The following is a 17,601-nucleotide window of genomic DNA, read 5'->3' on the forward strand; positions in this document are numbered from 1 at the left end:
GGAATATTTTATAGAGTATATTTTGTAGTGCAGGCTTTCTAGTTGTGAAATGTTAAAAGGTTAACATTTGTTTATTTTGGAAGGTTTTAATTTCATTGTCATTTCTGAAGCTTAATTTTGCTGGGTATAGTATTTTTGGCTGGCATCCAGTTTCTTTCAGAGCTTGGTATATCTTATTCCAAGACCTCCTAGTTTTGAGGGTCTGAGTTGAGAAATCATCCAAGACCCAGATTGGTTTCCCTATAAATGTGACCTGTTATTTTTTCTGGTAGCCTTTAAAATTCTACCCTTATTCTTTATGTTAGGCATTTTCATAATAATGAGCCTGTGTGGGTCTATTGTAATTTTGTATATTTGGGGTCCTGGAAGCCTCCTATATTTGATTTTCCATTTCATTCTTTGGGCTTGGGACATTTTCTGATACCATTTCATTGAAAAAAAATGTGCATTCCTTTCATTTGTATCTCTGCACCTTCATCTATCCCAATAAATCTTAAATTTGGTCTTTTCAGATTATCTTGTATTCCTTGGGAGTTCTATTCATGGTCTCTTAACATCTTTTCTCCAAAGTCAACTTTGTTTTCAAGATTATATATTTTGTGTTCATTGCCTGAAACTGTCTTTCAAGTGATCTTGCCTGTTGGTGATGCTTTCAATTGAATTTTTAATTTGGTTTATTGATTCGTTCATTTTGAGGATTTCTGCTTAAATTTTTTTTTTCAGAATCTTTATCTCTTTATTGAAGTGATAGTTCACTTCCGGTATTTTCTCTCTGATTTCAATCTTTTTATTGTTCTTTATTCCACAGATCAGTTTAACTCTGTACATTCTAAACTCCTTCTCTAACATTTCTTCGACTGTGGTGTCAATACATTCTATTATTAAAGTATATTGATTTATTTGGGTGATTTGTTCCCATGCTTTTTCATGTTGTTTGTGCGTCTACCATCTAACAATGTGGATCTGAGGTGGTAGAGTCTCTATTCTGTGGACTTATAGTGTTCCTGAAGGTTTCCACTACCTCACTGTTTAAAGGGAGACAAATAATAACAACAACCAATGCAAACAATATACAGCATTAAACAAATACCTCTTACTATGATTATAATGTTAATTATCACAATAAGCAGAAATTATATGATCAGTTATTACAAATAATAAAAACAACAAGTTTGCAAAAGGGTTTACAATTTCAAGTGGTGGACTGGGAGAGAACAGAAGTGATGTAAGATGTAAGGATTATAAGGGAAGAGGAGAGAAGATAAAAGTAAAATATTAAAGGAAGAGCGAAAGAAAGAACAATAAAGATTGGCTGTTAGCAGAAGAAAAGAGAAAAATAAACAATATTTCTAAATGTAAACAAGTGAGAGGAAAAATATTAAAATAAAAATTTTAAAACTTAGAAATAACAATAAGAGAATGCAAACAAAATGAAAATATACTAACCAAAATCCTAATCCTCAAAAAACTGATTCATTAAAAATAACTGACTTCAAAAATGCTCAAAATGAAGCCCAGCATGGTGGCACGTGCCTGTAATCCCAGGGGTTTGGGAGACTGAGACATGAGGATAGTGAGTCCAAAGCCAGCCTCAGCAACAGCAAGGCACTAAGCAACTCAATGAGACCCTGTCTCTAAATAAAATACAAAATAGGGTTGGGGATGTGGCTCAGTGGTCGAGTGCCCCTTAGTTCAATCCCTGGTAACAGCCAAAATTAAAAGCTAGAAATCAGAAAAAAATATATAAATTTGTATAAATGTCCATGAACCACTAAGTTCACAATTAAACAGAGAAAATAAGGGGAAAATAAGATCTCAATGAAAAGTTAAAGAATTTTTTCCATTGGAGTTCAAATTATTCTCAGCTTCCCTTCTCAGCAGTGTTAGGTGGGGTGGTCTGGAGTGTGATCCTTGCCCCACCCTCAGGGTGGGATTGTTGGAGTGAGAGAGGTAATTCCATAGGTGGAACTCCTGGAGGCAGGTTTTAGGCTTAGGTAGGCTTCAGGTTCTTCTCCGAATGCCAGTTTATCTGGAGATTTTAAATCAGTGCACCTCCAGGGCCCAGCAATTGTCATTCCATGCAGGAAGACTACACCCCTGATCATCCCTGGGTTCCACTCATGCAGTGGAGGAGCCAATTCTTGGTTCACTCCTTCACCCTTGCTGAGAAGCTGCCTATCTGCTCTCTTGGCTTTATGCCATGGAGCAGCCTGGAAAGTGACCTTCTCTATTCCACCATCTTGAAACCGACCAGTTATGTATATCTTGCATACAGAGTCATAAACAATATTTCTGAATGTAAAGGATAGTAGACAAACCCTGTGGTTCGCCTTGTAAATACCTCTATAGTTCAACCACTTTTACACTACCAGGCCACCATTCACTGCCATCAGGATCATAGCCATGGACCCTAACTGACTTCCATTTTTGCCATTGCCCTATAGCATCTTCTCTCAAATACAGCAGCCAGAGTGGCCTCGTAGAACAAATCAGATCACAATCCATCTCTGCCCCAAGGCTTTATATGAATCTGCATCCAAGCAGGAAGACAGAACCTTCTCTGGATATTTCAAACAGAGGGAATGCATTATAGGATTTGGTTACAAAGATTAGTAACTGCAGGAAGCCACAACCACCCTCGGCTGGAGGAATAAAAGGTAAAATGGTGTTACACCAAACCCATAATCAGAGCCATAAGAGTGGTTCCTGATGGAACCAAGCTGCTGGACCCAGCCCTCTCAGCTGCTGCTGCTAGAGCAGCTGTTCTTTAGGAAAGTCAGCCAAGAACCTGGTCCAAAAAGAGGAGGGCTCTTCCTTCCTCCCATCTTGCACTCTCCTGCTGTTATCTCTCATTGGCAGACCCTGACAGGAAGCCATCATCAAGGGAGTCTAGGAATTGTAGTTTGTAGGTCTCCTGCTCCAGCATTCAGGGGAGAGTATAGAAGGAGAGTACATGAAGTTGACAGAGAACAGCCCCTGTCTAGACCAGCATCTCACAGTCCCAAGGCTTCTGCAAAATAGGAAAGCGTCCCCTCACCCAACACTTACAGCCTTCCCCTCTGAGATCCTTTCCACCTGTCCCCAGGTGCACACTGCACCCACACTGGCTTCTTTGTTGCTCTCCTTTCTAGGAGTCTAACACTTGCCATTTCCTCTGCCTAGAATGATGTTACCCCAGACACAACTCACTCCCTCTGCCCCATTAGGCCTTTACTTAAGTGACACCTTTTCAACAATGTCCCCCTGGAAACTAGAACTGAACCAGTGTCCAAATCTCCATCTCTCTCACTGTCTTATTTTTCTCTCAACTATGTATCCCATTCTAATATACTGGACATTCTTTTGTTCTTGTATTTATATTTATATTTTATATTGTATAAATGTTTTTCCGTATTATATGTTACTATATATATAGAGAGAAATAGATAGATAGATAGATAGATAGATAGATAGATAGATAGATAGTTGTGGCTTCCTGCAGTTACCAAATATATAAATATATATATGTAATTAAATTGTGTATTTAGTTATCTATATTCCCCCACTGAAATGTAGACTACACAGGGGTGGGAATTTTGTCCATTTTGTCTACTAAAAAATCCTTGATGTTCAATAAAATAAAAATTGTTGATAGTCAACAATTAACATATTGTATACTTAAAACTTGTAAAAGGGTAGATGGATGTTCAGGGTTCCTGGCACAATAATAAATAGATAATTTCTCAATTAATAAAACAAATGTAATCCTTAGTAGATGTATTTATTCTGAGTTTTTTGTTGTAGTTGTTTTGTTTTGTTGTGTTGTCTTCCTTCCTTCCTTCCTTTCCTTCCTTCCTTCCTTCCTTCCTTCCTTCCTTCCTTCCTTCCTTCTTTCTTTCTTTCTTTCTTTCTTTCTTTCTTTCTTTCTTTCTTCCTTTCTTTCTTTCTTTCTTTCTTTCTTGTACCAGAGATTGCATCCAGGGGAGTTTAACCACTGAGTCACGTCTCCAACCCTTTTTATTATTTTATTTTGAGATAGGGTGTCACCAAGTTGCTTAGTTACTGAGGCTGGCTTTGATCCTCTTACCTTGATCCTCTTGATCCTCTTACCTCAGCCTCCTGAGCTGCTGGTGAGGTTTTTAAGAATTATAGTCACTTAAGAGCATGGGTAAGGAAGAGAAGATAATAAGGCTCACACCTCATCTGTAGAGACTCTCTAAGCCCACTAAGGTAACTGGAGGTGTCACTGAGTGGTAGAGTGTTTGTTGCTTGGTGAGTTCTGGGTTCAATCTCCAGCACACGCGTACACACACACACACACACACACACACACACACACACACCACAGCCAATAAGACTAGGAAGGTGTCCCTGTAATTATCCCAGAACTTGTCACACTCTATTATAATTATCTGTTGCATATCTGCCTCCTGCACTGCAACTCTACAACTGCAAGATCCATGCAACACCAAAGGGCTGGTGCCTCTGGGCAACAGCATACATCTAGGACCTAGCAGGACTGTCATGCAGGCATGTGAGGCCCCAACAGTATTTGTGGTCAAATGTTAAACCAGAATACCATATAAAAGTCTCTGAACACCACTTCTTTCCCTGGTGTTCTGAAAAGGCAGAGGAGTCGACAGCTATGAGAAAACATACAAAGAGGCAGGAGGTAGTTAAGTATGGAAGCAAAGGAAGCTAGTGAGCAGTAGTAAGAAAGGGCAAGCAAATAATATGACTGCAAAAAAAGTTTTCATGCGTTTTATTAGAAGTATTTATGTTGCCCCCAAAGCATTCCATTGCTGAAGTATTTTAATAGCTGGATATTAGAGATTAACAAACAAATCTTGAAAAATGATTAAGTTATGAAATCAAAATCATCATAGAAAAGTAATGGGTCTCAAATAGATAAGAGATTTTACAGTGTTATTCTCAAGGGACATGGGGAATGGATGTTAGGGCTACAAAAATTTATTAACAAAAGTGTCTTTCTAATTTACTAACAAACCTTAGGAGAAAATAATCCACAGTATGTGCATCTGTGGACAGTAGAAATATAACTGCCTAAAATCATCCTTACAAAGTTTTTCTCCTAGAAGTTTTCCAACAGATATCTACAAAATATCTGTCATCTTTTATGTAGACATTGTGGCTACATATTAAACTTAAAATAGATCTGTTTATTTGGTAACCATTCAGGAGCTGGAAAAAGTCCTATCACACACATACTGGAGCACCAAATTTATCATAAATAGCTTCGACTTGGCTTATAACTTCAGTGGTTAGAGGCACTCAAAATGTCCCATCTCATCTTGACCTGAGAAGTAGTCCTGCTCACTGCCTGCATGGGTGCTACCTAAGCAAAGCCCCCAGGGGAGACTTTGGAAGGACAAGCCTCCTCAGCTTGCCTATCTCGGGATGAACATCCTGTTTTGTGGTGGCCTGCTGGAGTGTTCAGTGTTGGCTCTCTCTTTCTTCTGCTTAATTAGAAATTCAATTTGACCAATGACAATTTCAGATGTATTATAAGCAACAGGAATTCAGTTCATCAGAAAGCTGCCTTTTGAGTCCATGCTTACCACATAATTTTGCAAAATACCTCCCAACCAGAAAATAATTTCAACCTGCTGCCTGAAGTGTACATTTATTTGTTCACTGGTGCAAGGTGAAAACTGAGCTAAATCAAGTGAGATACGTGCACACATTCCTGAAAGGATAATTTTAGAACAGGTTTCAAAGCTGACTCTGATTCAAAAATGCCCCTGCTACTTAGACCCACATGGAGATGCTCCCAGCCTCACAAAATGTCACTGAATAATTGAGTTTTGCTAACAGTGGAAGTGATTACAGCTGCAGTGGCTTCCTTGCTGGGAGAGGCAGGAGGAGGAGGAGGGGACAGTTTATTAGAAATAACTTTAGGGAGAGTACAATAAAAGCTGACATGCAAAAGCCACAGCTATTGATTGCAAATCTGGCAAGGCTGCAGGCCATTCTCATTGCAGGCAGGGCACCTCAGGGCCCGGTAGGACTCCTTAAATCTGTTGGCCAGCATCGAGAACTTGCTGCCGTGGCACAGAGAGCAGGTGGCACTGCCAGAACCTCGGCAGTGAAAACAGTTGTCCTCAGGAAGTTCCCCTTCCTGCAAGAGACAGGCCAGGGTTTAGTTATAGCAGCAAGTTCAAGTTTATTATTCACATGCAGGTCTTGGCAAAGGCTGGGACAAAATTAGAGAAAAATACTTCCCTCAAATGCTAGTGATGGCCGGAACACAGGATAACAGCAGTTTTATCAGAGAGGATTTATCTGGTGAACATGGGTTAAGACAGCATCCTCTACCACCACAACTGGCATTCGGAGACTTCACGTTCTCCATCATGCCTGTGAGCATCTGACGTGTTATTTCTGTAAGCTCCATAAGGGCAAAGACTTTATTTTTCTCACTGCCAAATACTAACAGTGAACCCCTGTGGCATGCCTGGTTGGTGCCAGGTACAGTTCTAAGAGCTTTCTATGTATCAGTCCATGTAACTCTTATGACATCCCAGTGAGATAATATGAGTGTTTCAGATAGAAACATGAGATACTGAGAAGTTAATTGGCAATGGTCACACACACAATTGGGAAGAAGAGGAGGCAGGTTTTGATCCCAGGGGACTGATCACCAAAGTTCCAGCTGCTAGTGACTATGTATATAGACTTCACTGTAGTCTAATAGTAGATGACCCAAGAAAGATCATTTTGTGTGACGGAGAGACTGAGTGGACAAATGAATAAATGAATCAGTGTTACCAGCCTTCAAAGCTTAGCTATCATTTCTTGGCATATTTTATTCCTCTTTGAGAACTGTGTAAGGCCTGGTGACTAAGAGCTCTGTGCTCAGGAGTCAATAGACTGAGGCTATTGCGTGATAGCAGCTGTACAACTTGGACAGTTCCCTTCATTTTTCTAATCTGTTTCTCTATCTGTGAAATGGGAATGGGAATGTCTGAGTAGCTGGGATACCAAATTAGAGAATATGTATAAATGCAATATTCTCTGGCATTCCGTAGATTCCCCATAAAAGTCCATTTCCTCCTAAGTCCTGCCAATAAGTCTCCAGTCCTTGACTTTGACTCTAAAGAAAATATACCGGGGTGATTATCTTGCTCTTCCCCTAAGACAAGGAAACCTGCAATTTCACACTCCTTATAAACTGTGAATCTCCCAAGAAATAAGGGGTGATACCAGACTGATACCAAGTGAATCCAATAATATGTCCTGCCCATTTCACCTTCAAACATTTTCTCAAATCCATCCCTTTTTCATCATCCCAGAACTACAGCACCCAGCTCAGATGCCCACCCACTCTGGTCTGAATTCATATGGACCTGCCTCTGCTCCCTCTGGTAAGGACATTCTCCCCAGCAAAGCCCGTCTCATTAAGTTTGCTATAGTCATGATCCTCACCCACCCACACCTCCAGAGGAGGAGCCCTGCCCACTGTCGTCTGCACTGCCCCTGGCTGCAGGTCTCCTGCTCTGCTGAGTACACCTGCTAGCCAGTCAACAAGCACCCTGGGACAGCACCTTCTTACCACCACTTCAAGGGCAGTGTCCATCCCACTGTTGTTCACATATTGGTGCCAAATAAACAAACACAACAACAATCTGAAGAACACTTCCTGTTCTTAAACTCTAGGAACAAGACAGCTCCACCCACCCAACACAGCTTCCTTTATAACCTGAAAATAAAAATCATTTCTGAAAAGAGAGACAGAAGTTTTGAAAGTACTTTCATCATGTTGCAATGTGCCTAGGAAGATGTTAAATTTTATTTACTCTAGATTTAGGGAAGGAAGAGGTTACCCAACCCATTATGTTTGTGTACTCTTGTTAATATTTGATTGACATGCTAAGCGAAATAAGCCAATCCCAAAAAACTAAAGGCCAAATATTCTTTTGGATATGCAGATGCTACCTCACAATAGGCAGCAGAGGGGATAGGGGGATGTGGGGGGAAGAGTTGGGAGATGGGGATGAGAAATTCCTCAGAATGAATCGGACATAACTTTCCTATGGTCATATATGAAATCACGACCAGTGTAACTCCACATTATGAACAACCTTGAGAATGGGAAGTCATACTCCATTGTATGTATGATATGTCAAAATACATTCTACTGTCATGTTTAACTAACAAGAACAAACAAAAAATTTAAAAAACAAAAAACTTGTTGCCATATTTTAATATATGAACAATGAAGAAGTTCCTTTTCTTCCTTTAAAGTATTCAAAATAAATATATTTGCATATATATCTATAGAAAGAGAGAGAGAGATTTGGTACTGGAAATTGAGCACAGGTCTTCATGCATGCTAGGCAAATGTTCTATCACTGATCTACAAACCCAGCCCTGTTTGTTTGTTTGTTTGTTTGTTTGTTTGTTTTTGAGGCTGGCCTTGAACTTGCAATCCTCCTGCCTCAGCATCCTGAGTTTCTGGGATTATAGGCTTGTACCACAGGAACCTGCTCTGTTTAGTCACTCAACTAATTCAACAAGTATTTAATGAGCCTATATGTCATATGATACATATGAAATACATGCCTCTTTCTTCTTTTCTTAATATTTTTAAAAATTCTTCTCAGGAAATATTTAGCAGCAAGATATAGAGCATGGCTGCACAGCATGGTTTAGGTTCTAGACTCTAGCAGAACCACTCAGCCTACCTTCACTCAAAAGCTAGGTAGCCTTAATGATGGCATCCAGCACCAGCCAGAGCCTGCACAGCAAGGTGGATGTGATCCTAACATTGGCAGAGAGATGTGCCTAGCCTAGACTTGACTATTGGCTTTAATTATCTCTGGCAAGTTACTTAACCTCTCTGAGCCTCAGTTTCCCCAGCTGCAGACAGACTATTGCCACTCAGGCTCCTGTAAGAATGAAAGGGACTGTTGCATGAGGAGCACTGGGCATGATACCTGGCAACTGTGAGCCCTGAATAAGTAGCAGCTGGTATTATTATTGTTACAATTATCATCATCATCAACATCACTATTATTATCTCAAAGGTGAGATCACATAAAGCATAACGAAACTCAGACGATGTATATTCTAAAATCCACTGAGCACAAAGCCAGATTTTCCCCTTGTACATTTAACTGTGTCTCGATTCAGTTATTCTTCTCCTTTTCTTTGATAGTTGATGTAGAGGTTCCAGCGAGGCCTGGCTTTCAGCCTTGCCCTGCTCTTTCATCAGGCTCTCACTGCGTCCTGGTTCCATATAACAGAACAAAGAGTCTCTTGGTCAGAAGGGGTTTCTTGATGTTCTTTGACCCTCTCTTTTAGAAGAAAACTTGTCTGGGCATTTATTGCATGAGGGATTGGGCAAACAAATAGCAATTTAAAGCAGAGTTTAAAGGACAGACAAGTGAAGTATAACCTTTCACGGCAACCGTCTGCCTGCACAGCTCTGCCCTAGTTTACAGCACTACAGCTAAGAAACACGCATCCCTCCAAATTGAATTTAAAGGTAATTGTCATATCAGGCCTGCTGTTGCTTTCCCATTTAGGCCTGCAATGTGACCTGCATTTTACCATTTCTAGCCCTCTTCCCCACCCCCCCCCAAAAAAAGAAAGTGCTCCTAAAGGAGGCAATATGGTAGGAGAAATAGTAAAATTAAAATTTTTTTTTTTTAATTCAGAAAGTAGAGCTTCAGATTACAACTTTCAGTCGTCTGCCTGCTACAGTTCTTAGTAGTTCTGCGCAGAAGACAAGAAAAGGCAATGACAGAGTATTCCTCACCAGCTTGTACATTGGTTTTAAATCTCAATATTCTTTCAACAAACATTTAATTAATATTTACTGAGCACGTACTATATGTCAGTCATTACTTTTTTGACACTCAAACCTCTATGTTGCACCCAACATAAACATGCCTGTACCATCATGGAAGCCAAATCAAAAGCCAAGAACAAAAGTTAACCAGATTAGCACTCACAAAAAAAATTGCACTATGAAGAGGAGTGAAGAGTCCCCCGACAGATCCATGTTGGAGGGATTTATCTTCATGAAAGCCTGAGAATATCCCTCTCAGGGGATGATGTTTCCTCCCTGATCTCAGGGGCTGCAGGCAAGGTGGCAGAGAACCTGAGGAACATTCTAGGCAGAGGGGGTTTGCCTCTGGTAGGAAAGAACCAAGAACATATGAGGGATGGTTCCATGAGCAGTGTGTCAGGGTGGAGAGCATGAGAAGAGAGGTGTGAGGAACAGGGCTGGAGAGGTCAGCAGGCCATTCAGAGCTTTCTAGAATGAGAAAGGTGTCTTGGTTTTATACCAAGCAATGAGAGGATACCAAAAGCTTAGACAGGTAGTAAGTTTATGAAGTGGGTGACAGAATCAGATTTTCATTTCAAAAATCCATTGTTAAAGGTGAGATCAGGTTGGAAAGAGACCTGAGTAGATGCCAACAGAACCTTGGGAGTCTTTCTCTGGAGACTGGGTAGCTGGGGCTCTGGGGAAGGGGAGGGAGATGAGAAAGCAGGAGAGAAGAAAGTGGACGCTGGAGGAGTCGTGGAAAGGTGGGTGGACTCGCAAGGTGAGAGAACTGAAGGGACAGGGGGTCTTTGGCACCTTGGCTGTCACTTTGAGGCCAGTTCCCACTTTCTTACTCTCATCACCTAAACCCTCCCAGAGTGGGATATTCATCACTCAGCTTCCCTCACCAACTCATGGGAGGTGACAGGGAGTTCCACAGAATGCTTTAAATTCCAAGAAATGGAATCTAAGAACAAATTGTCATTTTCCTGCTACCCAAGATTTTACTCTCTTAGCTTAGATCCATCAAAGTTGACTCCCCACCCCAAACCTCACACTGTGAATTAAAGGACACTTTCCTCCTCCCCTCATCTGAGCTTGTCTGATCAGTGGTGGCCCACGCACAGGGCTGTGGAGGGAAAACGTTGCAACTGCTTTTTATATTATATCTGCTTTTTATCTAAAAATAGGCCAAGAAATTAAGCTTTAATAATGTTCTTAAAGACATTTTTATACTAATATTTTTGTTCGTTTGAGACAGGGTCTGGCTAAGTTGCTGAGGGTGGCCTTGAATTTGTGATCCTCCTGCTTTAGCCTCCTGATTAGCTGGGATTACAGACGTGCATCACACCCAGCTTCTAATTTTTAATAAACCGGTTAGCACTGGTGCTCTCACTAGGTCAGGCCATCCCTGGACAAGTGTGGTACCCAAGAGACCCTGGAGTAGGTGTGACTTTCAGTGTTGTTGACAGTAGTGTCTCAGCTGTCAATTGTATTCATTTTCAACATAATGCTTTTTATTGCAGTTTAGTTGGGCCTGGGATCATGGATTTACAAATATTATTGCTTAGCATTAACTAAACTAGTCTGCAAAATAGACTCCTGGCTTTATGCAATGTCTTCAAGGAGACTGAATCGAGGATAATAGTGGTATGAGAAGCACAAATGAACCCAGGAAAAGAGGAAAGAGCTGACTTTTCCTGAGCTTTTAAAACTAGCTGTTCATAAGCCACATTGCACAGTGAAACCAAAAAATACATAATCATATCTCAAAAGAAGTATGCCCCCAAAATTTTAAATTATGAATATTTTAAATATGGATTTATATATGTTCTTTGTTCTATGATTATTGCTAATAACATACCATTAAAATATAACAAATACTAAAGTGTCTTCACATCTTTAATATTTAGACATTTTGGGTATTCGTATTCAAAAGTTTTGACTTAAACAGTGAATAAACAAAATGATTTGGACAGCTGTAGGGTCAGCCCCGAGTGGGACAATCTGGCCCTCTGACGCACCTGCATGTACTGATCATGGGGAAATGTGCTCTCCGTCTCTGACAAAGGCCCATCATTCTGGTCTCTATCTCCATAGGTTTCTTCTTTGCTCATCAGAGACTCTTCCTCAGCCACTTCTTCTTTCTGGAGAATTTTCCTCATGAAATCCCTCTTGTCCATTGGGGTTCGGATGATTTTCAGGTTATTTGTGTAGATGATTATCTTTCCAAAATCTATAATAGGTGGAGGCTAGAGAAATGGAGAAGAAACATGAAACTTTCACCACCAATCACCAAATACAGGTTTGCAGAAGCTGTCCAACACCCCAGGAAGTAGGAGAGAAGGAATTTCCAACATTCAAAGATTGTGAACACATCAGACCAGAGTTATAGTTCATTCCATGGCTTGTTTACCTTCTCTGAAAGCTATGAAAACCAACCTCTTCCTTCTTGTTGATGGTAACTCTCAAAGCTAAACTACTCAGAGTGTCAGACTCTGGAGAGCAAGGTCTAGAGCTTCAGAACACCACAACAATCAATGCAGAGCTGGGCACAGTGGGTGCTTAATAAACACAACTTAACACTTTTTTTATTCATGTAAATATAGCTCTACTTTTTTCAATGCATAGGCAATATCAGCAGATACCATTTATTGAGCACTATTGTGTGCCAGATGTCATGCTAGGCAATTTACCAATTACCTTACCCCTCTGCAAACATCCCTATGAGGAAGTTTCCACATTTTACAGATGAGGAGACTGTGTCTCAGTGGGGTTAAGTATCTTTCCAAGGTGGCAGTTACTCAGGTTCTCTGCCTGGGATTCAAACCCAAGTCTGTCCTCCAACAGCCCACATTCTTAACACCTGCCCTGCACTATTGACAAGAATTCCCCTTTCCCAATTGAGGATTGATGTAGCTACTCAGTTGTAACCTGTTTTTTGATAATCCATATAACATGAAAATATTTTACATCAATAAATATGCTTCTAGAGCATCATTATCAATAGCTCATGTTCACTTGCATGGGTTTAGCTTATGTTAGTTAATAGTTTGCTCAGGAACTCATTTGGGCAATACCATAATGCAGTAAAGAAGCCTGGAGGATAAGGGTGTTGCTTAGGAGTAGAGCACTTTCCTAGCACACGTAAGACTCTGGGTTCAATCTCCAGCATAGGAGGAGGAGGAGGAAGAAGAGGAAGAGGAGAAGAGCAGTAAGTTGTCCGGGGAATAACTGTCAAGGAATTCCTTGATCTATCCAAAGTTAGGACAGCTTGAAGGCAGACAGCATGGAATCCCAATTCTCTGGTCCACCTATTGTGAGGTACAGGGGAGTTGAGTATGTCTCAGAACTCTGATTTACTCATTTGCAAGTGGGCTGACATGCAGCTAGGAGGCACCACCACAGACAAGTTAGTTACTAAAATACAGAAATCCCTTCACACTGGATGGTAAACAGGTATTTTCCTGAGACTCCTGAATGCCCTCCTATTATCCAGCTTCCCTTCAGGAGCCTTGAACATCCCAAAACCCAGTGGGTAAAGAGTTCATTCTTAGAACCTCAAATCCTGGGACCCTGCCCAATTCTGCTGCCTTCCATGCTGGTTGGGTATGTCCCTGTTGTTAAATATTTTTATTCTGATCCCTGAAACTAATGATATTAACTTCTGCAGATGGGAGGTGGTATAGAAAATACAAAATAGGTTTTTCAAAAGCTGGAGGAACTATGCTAATGGTGGGCTTTGTTGTTTTTGCTGTTATTGGGAACTGTTCTTCAGTAGTGCATGCACACTCATGCTACATACCTAAATGCCTTCATGAAATATTTCCCCTGCTTACAAAATTACATAAATCAAATCTACTTAGATGCTACAGTCGAGCAGTCCCCTAATTAAAACCTTCATGTATTCAGCCAAAACCCTACTTGAGCCAGACTTCAGTGTTCAAGTTCCCTTTTTTGAAGCAGTGTGGAGTTTTGTGAAGCTCCCTATCTGGCCCTTTTTCTCTCCCTCTGGTCGAGGGATCATGTAGCAGCTTCCTTTTCCTGTCGTCTTATGCACAATGGACTCCTATTTCACACTCCGGACTATCAGTTTCCGACCATCAGAAGATAAGGACGGAGGAGCTTTGGAAGGTTCCATTTCTACTCCCAGTGATAGCCAAAGAGGCTCAGTTACGAGGAGCCTTTTCACATCTCGAGTTGTCTTCTTTTCATTTCCTTTTTGGAAGGCAAAACTCTGAATATGTGAAGAGCATCAGGGATCATCTGCTCCAACCCCAGCCTCTAAGCTGCATAGTCAGTATTTTTTAATATACTCCAAAGATGGAAGATCCCAAATCACCTTGAAGGTGTGGTTAAGTTTCTGTCATGCTGATAGCCACATTCTTCCCTGTGTCTAAGGAAACTCCCCGGTGAAACCGAAATTCTCATTATCTGGTTACACCCAGTTGCCCCTGAGGAGCAGCCACTTTTGTATGAGAGGGTCAGGATGGGGTCAGAAATTTATCGCTTCCTTCCATAGCCCAGGATGGCCACCTGGTGGGTAAACATTTTTAAAATACTCCAGTGTCTGTGACAACATGCCTAGAGATTGATATTCAGGTATTATTAAATCTTTCCATTGCTGTTTTTAAATGCAGAAATGCCTTATTGGGTAGTAATAATGTGATGGGCTTTGTAGGCAAATCTGATTCAAATTTTATCCAAATATTGTTTGACAACCGTGTGAGACATGCAAGCTTTTAATCCTTCTGAACTTCTGTTTTCTCAATTTGTAAAACTCTCCTAGAACTATCACGAAGATGAAATTATATAGTACGTGTGAAATGAGTTTCAGTAACTGTTACTTCCCTTCTTTTCTGCTTCCACATTTTTGTGAACCTCAGTTTTAATTCCTTAAAATATTTAGATTAGTTTACAGCCGCTTTCTCCACCCATCACATAAAATAAAAAAGAATCAACATTTCTTTGATAAGAACCTGCTTTTTATTGCAATGGTGAGTAATATTTTCTAAAGAGATACAAGGTGCAGGCATAATGCTAAGTGCTTCCTGTGTGTTCTCTTCATTAATCACAATAACTGCTCTGTAAGCAGGTACTCAACTTCTACTGCCCTCGTGTCATGGATGACATTGAAGATCAGCAAAGTTAAGTAGAGTGACAAGCTCACACTCCAAATGGGTAGAAATGGACATCAAGTCCAGGTTTGAATGACATCAAAAGTCCTTGCTTTCAGCGGGGTGCAGTGCCACATACCTGTAATCCCAGCAGCTAGAGAGGCTGAGGCAGGAGGATTTTAAGTTCAAAGCTGGCCTCAGCAACTCAGTGAGACCTTGTCTCAAAATAAGAAATAAAAAAAGGGCTGGGGATGCAGCTCAGTGGCTAAATTCCCTGGGTTTAACCCCTGGTATTAAAAAAAAAAAAACTTGTTTTATTTGCATTATTAGTATTATTGTTATTGTGATATAATATATATAACATAATATTTTCCATTTTAACCATTTCTAAGTGTCTCAGAGTTCAGTGGCATTAGCACATTCACGTTATTGTACAGCTATCACCACCATCTATCTATCTGTCTGCAGAACTTTTTCTTCTTTCCAAACTGAAACTCTGAATTCATTAAACACTAACTCTTTCTCTTCTACCTCCAGCACCTGGCAACCACTATTCTTCTTTATATCTCTATGAATTTGACAATTCCCGGTTTCTCTCGTAAGTGGAACCATACAGTATTTTTCTCTCTGTGACTGACTCCCTTCACTTAGCTTAATGTCTTTAAGACTCATCCATGTTGTGGTGTGTCAAATTTTCCTATGTTTTAAAGGTGGAATAGTATGGCCTTGTTGTGTATGTACTATTCATCAGTTTATTCATTCATCAGCCAATAGACATTTAGGTTGTTTCCACCTTTAGCAGCTGTGAACTGCTATGAACTTTGGGGTACAAATGTCTGTTCAAACTCAGAAAACTTTTCTTTGAATCATTGCTCTTAACGACTACCCAATGTGGTCTCCTAGCCAGTAGTTACTAGAGGTTATTTTACAATTGATTTGCCATTGAAAAATCATGACATTCCAGTTCTTGTCTCCTTCTTTTGCATGAATACCACATGGACAAACTTTCTCAGTGGGAGATGCTACACAAACCCATCATGGCCCCTCCAACCCAGAACCTGGCTAAGATTGGGATGTGGCATTTGATCAGGAAACAAAGAATAGAAAGATAATGAACCCAAACAGGAATCCTCTAGAGTACTGTTTTAACCAGCTGAGCTGTGTGGCCATGAAGACTCACTTACCAGGTATTGTAAATCCACGTCAAATCACAGATTTACAGAAATGCCGAATTTGGCATATGACTTATAAAGCAGCCCAAAATTGTCTACCATGGCCTTGTATGAGGTTTGTATAAAGTATGGCTTTTTAAATTCTAAACCTGCAAATATAGCTTAAGATAAATACTGAGTCCTTAGTAATAAGTACACAATAAATGGTAGCTGTCATTATTGTTGGTGTTGATGTTGGTATTGTCATTGTTGTTATGTAATCATCTTGTTCTTAAAAAGGAAGATGCCATAAGGCAAAAAGCATGAGAAATTAGAAGATCTGGATTCTTATTCTGACTCTGTGCCAAGGGACCCTGTAATACCTAGCGGATCCCTCATCAACTTGGCACTTAGCTTTTCTCACCTGCACAGTGGGAATGACCTTAACATTCTCTCCAAGATTATGGCAAAGATCCAATGCGACAGAGACAGAGATAATATGTGATAGCACTTAACAATGTATATGTTACTCTATTAACATAAATATTGCAAAGAAGCCTGGTAATCTTTGGTAATTGTGGACATTCCTATAATTATACTGTATCAATTACAGCAAGTTCAATACATTTGTCTACAGTAGATGTAGTGTCTATTCCCTTAGGAAATGAACAATAAAAAATGATTAGGAAGTAATTATCTGAATTTCACACTTTAGAGATGATAACATACCCTGGTGTGTCATTTATTAATAACCTAGACACATTGTATAATTATTTTTAATGATGAAAAGAAAAAAAAGGCATCCATGGTCCCACTGGCACAAGCATGTACACATCTTCTACAAACTTTGGCATCTGCAAGTATTTTCCAGATTCTTCTAGCTTAAAAGAAAATCACGTATGGGCTCTTGATTATACATGGTACTAGAGAAGATAATTGAAATTCACAGATAAAATGCATGCTTCAGTTGAACTATTAGCTCAAACGTCTCCCCAGGTCACATCTCTGGTTGATTTGCTTTTCACCATCTCTTCCCAGGATTCCAGCTAACCAGAGTCCATGCTAATGAGCAATGGAAAGGCAAAAATAATAAACGACAAACACTTACAAAGCAGGCAGTAGGAAGGTGACAGCAGGAAAACAAGACTTGGATAAACCGCAGCTGAGAAATCGGCTGTAGTAAAATGGGCACCTTCAAACACTCAGCTCTTTTGGGAAACAAAACGACCCACTGCTGCATAATTTTCTAAAATGGCAGTCTGGCAACCTGAAAACCACTGCACCTCTATTTAATTTACACACCGAGAAAACTCAGCCAAAGACCCAATTACAAGGTATTACCCTGGATGGAATTTGAATGCTATTTATGCTCATTGCACTTTCCAATGAGTAGTCAACAAGCATGTTATTTTTGTCCCGGAAATATTATTCTAATAACAGCTTGGTGCATCTATGGCTCTGGATGGTAGCTGGTGAGAGCAAGAAACAAATCTGAAGCATTTAGGTGTTTCTCTAGACACACTGCAGGAAGCCCTACCCTTAAAGCTTATAACCACGCACA

The 17,601-nt window shown here is 40.2% G+C and overlaps 1 protein-coding gene across 2 annotated transcripts in view; it reads right to left on the reverse strand.

Annotated features, from left to right (window-relative positions):
* Window positions 1–4,725: 4,725 nt before the first annotated feature.
* Grxcr2 (glutaredoxin and cysteine rich domain containing 2) overlaps window positions 4,726–17,601 on the reverse strand; it is a 57,983-nt gene continuing 45,107 nt past the window's right edge. For both annotated transcript variants that reach the window (XM_048811738.1, XM_015485765.2), the window contains 2 exons: window positions 11,797–12,024; window positions 4,726–6,118 (listed from right to left, as the gene is read on the reverse strand). In XM_048811738.1, the coding sequence (XP_048667695.1) occupies window positions 5,936–6,118; window positions 11,797–12,024 (411 nt within the window). In that variant the 3' untranslated portion in view covers window positions 4,726–5,935. The remainder of the gene's footprint in view (window positions 6,119–11,796; window positions 12,025–17,601) is intronic.

This window comes from Marmota marmota, unplaced genomic scaffold (genome assembly GCF_001458135.2).
Source record: "Marmota marmota marmota unplaced genomic scaffold, marMar, whole genome shotgun sequence".
Classification (NCBI taxonomy): domain Eukaryota; kingdom Metazoa; phylum Chordata; class Mammalia; order Rodentia; family Sciuridae; genus Marmota; species Marmota marmota.